A 7,362-nucleotide genomic window follows, 5' to 3' on the forward strand; every position below is an offset into this window, starting at 1 on the left:
ATGAACCGCGTGTTGCTGGCGAACCCAGTTGGTCCACTCGCGCGGCGCGGCGCGCAATCCCCACTGCCAACTTGCCGCGTCCCGCGATTTAACCCCCCACTGCAGAGTCGCGGCAGCGATCACGTCAGATCGGTCGGTCCACGTTTTATCCCTACCGGACAGACGCGATCCTCCACGACACGGCTCACCTCCGGCTTCCCTCGATCTCGCTGATCGCTCCCCCTTCGTCCCCGGCCCGCAGCTGCAACCCCTTCCATCCTCGAGACTCAGTACTCACCTCCGACCCGTTCGCTTAATTCTTTTCGTCCCCTCTCCTCCCGTCCACCCTCCTGGTATTCCCCTTTGCTTCTCCTTCTCCTTCATCGCCACCTCCAACCACCTCCTTACCCCTCTTCAGAGGTACACCTCCCCCCCCCTCACTCTTTCTCTTTCTCTCCCTTGTTGGCTCTCCTCTTTCCTCACCCTTTCCACCATCCCTTCTCCGCCGCGCAATGTCGTAACATGTACGACGGAACGCCGGCTTTACTTACCTCACAGGTGAGCGCTCTCGACTGTACCAGGGAGAGGACGAAGGAGTCGTCCTAAGGGAGGGGAGGGGGAGGAGGGAGGCGAGAGAGAGAGAGAGGTGCGCGGAGCTCGCGAGTGAGCGCGAGGGAGAGAACGTAAGGTAGGGGATCAAATGAGAGAAAGAGAGAAGCACGTCCGTGCGATCGAGGGAGACGGAGCACGGGAAACATGCGGCGGAGGGCCCACTCCCGGCACTCCGCACTCGCGCGAGAACGAGCGGGCTCGACGCGCCGCACGCTCGCGGATCGCGCGCACCCACGTGATCGCGCACGCTCTCGCGACGAAACGTTCCGTCCTTAACTATCGGTACTTATCTAAACAATTACCTAAACTCCCTTGGTATACACCCTGTACACCTTTCACGATAGGGTGTCACCACGCGCTCCTCGTGTCTTTTCCTCATCCTTGCGGGAATGCCCGCTTCCGCTTGATTGCGCCATCACGTGGACGATTCCTTTCGATGATATCTGCGGACGAGAGCAGAGTGCTCTCGACTGTCCGGCTCCGAACCGATACGTGCCGATCACGACGATCTCGTCGGGGCAGTGAGTGGTATCCGATGGCGAATCTTTTATCGAAGGGCGACGTCTAGATCGAGTAGATCCGTGAGAGATAGTATATATATATATATATCATATATCTTTTCTAGAACGAAATGATATTTTAAAGGATAACTCTATTGGTTTCTACTATCGACGTCTTATATACTTTATTTCAACGCGATAACCAGGAATGTGACTGTGCACTCCGGATCAGTGTGGTCGTGCCTCAGGATTCCGAAGTGACGTTTCGAGAATCTGCGTGAGATTTTACGAGAAACTCGTGAATGTGAATAAACTTGTCCACCGGTGCCGAGAAGGGTTCTAAAAGAAATCAGTTGAGAGCCTTTCTTTTCCTCGTGGATTATATCACTGGGCTGGACCAAATCACTTCGATACAGTGGTGAGTCTTATCGAAAGAGAGTCGAAATATCGGTGAGTGTTTAGGAACCGCTCGTGCAGGTTAAATTCACGGACGTGCAGCATTAATTTGCGTGTCACGTTTATTCAATGCGAGTTATATACGGCGGGAGATAATTGCCGAGGAAATTGCAAAAGTTCATTGCGCTTTCATTCACACCTCATTGTCTCGTGGAAGCGCGGCAAGTAAGCGAAGCGAGTCCGCGTTGTTTCGAGGTGTCGATTGCGGGAAATTATGAAATTACTATTATTTCACTGCTGTTCAATATCTGTTAAATATATATATATCTTAATGGAGATCTCATAAGCACGAACCTTTACGCAATTGCTTCAGATTAGACGAGTGGAAGATGAGAGAAAGTGTTGCGTCAAAGTAAATCATAGAGTAAATTCGAGACAGTGTAATTATAACTTTTGAGACGAGAATGGCCATAAGATAAAAAACTAAGCGTTAAGATATTTATTAAAGCAATAAGTGAGACGAACTTGTATAGATGTAGCGAAAATCGACTGTCACGATCTTTCATAACGTCTGTTTTTCACTGTATATATTTCAGCGATTGTTGGAGAAACAGCAACGGGTTGATTGACTGGTTAACGGGTTATTCTTTCTCATATCACTCCTGAATCGCTTTAGCTCTCGAAATGTTCTAAGCCTGTGTTAGAGAATATACGCGAAAGACGAGTCGCGAGATGTCGGGAGAAGCGTATGATGCCGAGGTTTCTCGGCGAGGAGCGTGTCTTCGTGCGATGTCGATCGCCGCGGATCGATTCGATGGTGGCGTTCGATGATCGCGCGAGCAGTCGAGCACGTGGCTCGGCGCGATCGCGCCGCGCCGCGCCGCGCGCGTTCCCAGAGAAATCCTCTCGCGTGTGCGCGCGCGCGCGCACGCGCGAGATCTCCGCGAGCGAGCGTAAGGTGAACGCACTGACTTGCGACGCGGATGGAACGCGGAACCGAGCGGGCGATGTGCGAGACAAATGATCGTCTGCGAGACCGCGAAATTCGTCGCCGCGCCGGCAAAATTCGCCCAATTTAAAGAGGACAAAATTACTTCTTCCCAATCGACTTGAATGAATCAGTTTTTTCCTTGCGATACGTAAGTCTTTATAAAAAAGTTTTGTACTATCAGTGAAAGAACAGAGTCTTTTGTACGAGAATGCATTTTTGGTCGACAAATAATATTTCTTATAATCGAAATCTCTGAATAATTTTTTTCTTGAAACAAAATTGAATGCCTACATTTCTCAATTTCTCCAATTTATCAATTTCTTTTATTCAGATATTTCAAGAACTTTTTTTGAATTTTCTTAAAAATCTTATATATTACAAGAAAAAACAATAAATAAGAATTATGAGTTTCAATTACAAGAAAAAACAATAAATAAGAATTATGAGTTTCATATATTATACCATCGGTTCCTGATTTTTGTAGAGTAAAAAATTATTTGACAAGAAAACAAGCGTGGAGAAGAAATTATTTAGCAGTTTTATATTTTATGTTTAATTTTCAGATTTTAATCTGAAAGTCAATCCAAATATTTTACGTAAAACATGACCTCGTAAAAAATTGGCTCAAATTGATCGTCCTAACATCGAAGGACAGTTATGTTACCGTTTCGAAAGCTTTTTGATAAAAAACGCTTATTTTTTCGGCTATTCTACCATGGATATTGACAATTTTTTCAACAATTGGAAAGTTATTGACACATTGCAAAAATACCAAAAATTCGATTTTCCAATTGAAATAATCTTCACGCCATTTATGATTAAAGGAGATTGATTATATAGCAACAATAAACTAATTCCGAAAGAAATTCACAATTACCTGAAAACATACACGATATAGCTATTAGAAACACGCTAATTCGCAATTCGCGTGTCACAAGTACATAATAGGTTCACTGGGAAGCTATCATGGAAAAGTTTTCATCGAAATTATTTTAGTTCTCATCAATTCTCTTATTACAGACAGTCGTTTGAAACAACAAATAAATAATTATAAATAACTTTACGACAAGCCTCTTGATTTTGCGAATTGAAAACACTTATATATATTTACATCGCATTGATTGGTGTTTCGATCGTTGCGGTCTGTGTATCGGTTGATGAATATCTAGCTGCGCGTGAATTGTCACAAAACACTTGAAATTCGCGAGGCGGAAAAACAAAGCTGGCCAAGGGGATGGAAGGGAGGAATGAATGTTGCGGGAGGGAAGAAAAGATGAGTTAGCGAGAGGTGGAGGAGAGGATTCGAAGCGAAACGTGCAGGTGAGAGAGTGAGAGCGAGAGAGAGAGAGAGAGAGAGAGAAACGACAAAGAGAACGACGAGGAAGAAGAGGGGTGGATGTTAACGGAGGAAGGGGAGAGGAAGGTTGTGACCAAGAAGAGGAAGGAGGGACGAGCCAGGAAGAAGTCAACGTCCGAAGATTACGGCAATGACATTCACTTTTTCTCACTCTCTGCCTCGTGTTTCTCTCGTGCTCTCCGAGTTTTTTTTCTCTCCTCTCCGCCCTCTCCTTGTTTCTCCCGCGATTCACCGGCGATTCCCTGTCCTCATCTCTCTCGATCGTGCGAAAATACTGGAATATACAGGGTGGAGTAACTTGGGAAGTTATTTAAAGTTTTTCGGTACAATTGGGCGTAGTGGAAAGTTTTTTTTTTGAAACTCGTCATCTTTCTTACGCAAAAATTGGTACAAAACTTTAAAAAAAGTAAAAGACGCATAATTTTATTGGTTGATCATGATACAGCAATGAATATTTTTTTACATGCTTCTTTTTTTAATTCGAATGTCAACTAAATTTCCTTTTTTAATATCGTATCGAAAATAAAAAAATATAAGAATTAATTACTGTTAATATATTACATTATTATAAATTATTTTCCTGGAAACTGTTAGGGATGATTAGGGACAAAATTTTTGCTATTATTTGTTGAGATTTCTTGGAACAAAGGGAGCTATTACTGTAATTGAAAGCTGAATGGTAGCTCTCAATTTTTTTCCGAAATAAACTTTACGTACTTTCTTAGAAATCAATTTTCTCGTCATCGTCTTACATATAAAAATGTTAAGCTGAGATGGTCGAGAATGAATATTTTATGAAATACTTCATATTTAATCCTGACACATTTTAACATAAAGATATTATGCCTTTCTATAATATTTGTCTCATAAAATCTCATAAAATATTCACTTTTTTTTTATTAATTTCTCTTAATATTTTTATGCATAGACTAAAATTATCAAGAAACTACTAGATAACTGTTTATATGAACAAGAAATAAAATATTTAACTTTCTCATGTGAAATTTGAGAAATTTTTATCTGTGAATTGAAAAATTGTCTCAACTTTTTTATTTTTATTTTTATCATTTCAAGTATATTAACTTGAAAGGACTGCTTTCTTAGAGGAACATATAATTTTAGAAATGAAATTTCCGCATTCTTAAGTTAGTTTAAATTTAAATTAGTCTATTGAACTTTCTATTCTTAACTTCTTAAATTTTCGCATATTTAAATACGAAAATTCGATTGTGTACCTCCTACAATAAATGATTAATTAAATAGATCAATTAACTAAATATTTATTCAGAGATGAAAAATTTTATCTTATGTAGCAAATTAAAATGAAAAATGAACTTTCACGTTTCAATATTTTTCAATAATTCGCCCGCGTAATTTTCACAAATCGATAAATTGTACTTGCGTGCGACTCCTTTTATGTATGTGCCTTTATTATTTTGCAATTGTATTTTTTTATTTCCGCGTCGTGTATATCGTTGTTTTGCCTTTGGTTTCTGATTTTCTTTTTGTTTTGATTTATCTTTCAGCGAGATGGCTCACGTGAAAAGCCAATGGACGTGTAAACCATTAAAAATTGGCGGGCAAATCCGCGCTCGCGCTACTAGAAAAAAGTTCGCCGTATAAGAAAAGTGAGAGATAGAAGAAAGAAACAAGAAAAGAGAGAAAAAAAGGAGAGAGAAAATAGCCACAAGAGCGATAAGGACGACGTATCACGAGTAAAGGCGCTCGGTCGATCGCGTACCCCAAAAATAATGGGTTGAACTTTCGAGTGGCGTTCTCCATTCGTAAGAAGAAGCTAAAATGGAAGCACAGCGAGACGATGAGCTTCTTCAACTTTCACGTCGACTACGTTCTTAACGAATGATAGTCGGAAATTATGCGTTAATTACACAAAGGAGACGAAGAAACCGGTGTTAAGTGACAAAGTGCGAAATCCAGCAACAACAGCGATAAAGTATCGAACTTCCGTGAACGCGGCAGAGTGTTGTCCTTTTAAAAATTATCCCTCATCAAAACCGACCGCGCCCGCATTCTCTCTGTTCGTTCGATTCGTATCGAGTGTATCGTCGATCTTCATCGTCCGCACATCCCGTCCGTTATTTATACATTCGCGAGGAAATCTCGGGAGCGTAATCTTCCACTCGCAACTTTTATCGCGCTCGTCGCATCGCATTCGTCGCGCGGCCATTACGGCTGTGATCGAATTAAATCTTATTAACCAGCGGTGTAAATGCAAATACGCGAAGCCGGGGAAGAGTGGCCGCGAGATAGACGGAGAGAGGCGTAATACCTGCGAGGAAACGAGGAAACGTTACTCGTGGTTCGAGGACCCCGCGAAGTTACGAGAAAGACGAGTAGTGACGACGACGACGACGACGGCGACGACGACGACGCGACGACGACGACGACTGCAAACTCGAGCGGGAAGACACGTTATGCTCGCCAAAATCGACAATAAAACGGTCTGTTAAACAAAAAATAAAAGAAGATATCGTTTCTCAGAAGACGCCTGATGAAATGCTGGATAAATTATCGAGATACAGGATATCCTGTCGCAATAAAACCGTTTCACTAATGACGCTCGACGTGTCCTGCGAGTTATGCCGGTTTAACTTACGCGACGCGTCGACGGAGGCATCGCTCTTCAATAGAAACGCCTTATATATGATATATAAAAGATGTTATCTACCGACTGAAATAGCGTTCCACCGGTTTGTGTACAAGTAACGAAGGGGAAAGTTTAACCGAACGAAGTTAGAACAAGTTTCGCAGTATATCGAGCGAAGTATCAAGCCTCGAATAATTAAACGAGCTTATTAAACGATATCCACTTTATTATCATCAAGAAAGTTCGACCGACACGTAACTCTGTTATCGAGAAGCTGGTACGTGATGGATGTTTGAAGATTCAAGGAAAGTGACGACGTTTTCTTCACCTTTTCTGTCACTGTCAAGGATCGATGGATAATTCGTAGGATAATCGTGATTAAAAATCAACGTCATTCAGTTCTCGGGGAGTCGGGATTTTCAAAGATTCGCGAGAGGAGAGTGACGGAGGAGAGTTTCTCTCGTTCTCTTCGCGAGAGCTGCGAAAGTGCCTGGAAAGTCCGTGGATCGAGTCGAGAATCACCGTGGTCGAGAGGTCGAGACAAGGATCGAGAAGGCAGGCGCGCGCGAATGCTGAATGCCGCAGACGGTAGCATCGGCAGCATCGGCAGCATCGGCAGGAAGCGCGACGTGCACCACGCTGTTCGCCGCCGGCGTCGCCGACGCCGTGATCGCTCGTACGTACGCTCGATGCCCGTACAATGGACGTTTTCAAACTCGATCAGTCGCTGAGCGCGGGTTTGGGCAGCGCGCCGGCGCCGGACACCCTCACGCCGGAAGTGTCATTCGACGCCGGCAGTGAGTTCAACCTGAGCTTCTTCGACGGCCCGGAGGAGAACAACAGCACCCAGGGCTTCAGCGACCCCGGTTCCGTGGGTAGCGCCAGCGCCTCGCCGCCCCCCGGTACACCCGTACCCCCC

General features: G+C 43.5%; 1 protein-coding gene across 1 annotated transcript in view; it reads left to right on the forward strand.

Annotated features, from left to right (window-relative positions):
- Nucleotides 1–776: 776 nt before the first annotated feature.
- The window catches only part of Eip78C (Ecdysone-induced protein 78C), a 79,382-nt gene continuing 72,796 nt past the window's right edge, over nt 777–7,362 (forward strand). The window contains exons 1-2 of the mRNA XM_018502952.1: nt 777–1,541; nt 5,362–7,362. Of these exons, the coding sequence (XP_018358454.1) occupies nt 7,144–7,362 (219 nt within the window). The 5' untranslated portion in view covers nt 777–1,541; nt 5,362–7,143. The remainder of the gene's footprint in view (nt 1,542–5,361) is intronic.

Source organism: Trachymyrmex cornetzi, unplaced genomic scaffold (genome assembly GCF_001594075.2).
Source record: "Trachymyrmex cornetzi isolate Tcor2-1 unplaced genomic scaffold, Tcor1.1 scaffold152, whole genome shotgun sequence".
Lineage (NCBI taxonomy): Eukaryota > Metazoa > Arthropoda > Insecta > Hymenoptera > Formicidae > Trachymyrmex > Trachymyrmex cornetzi.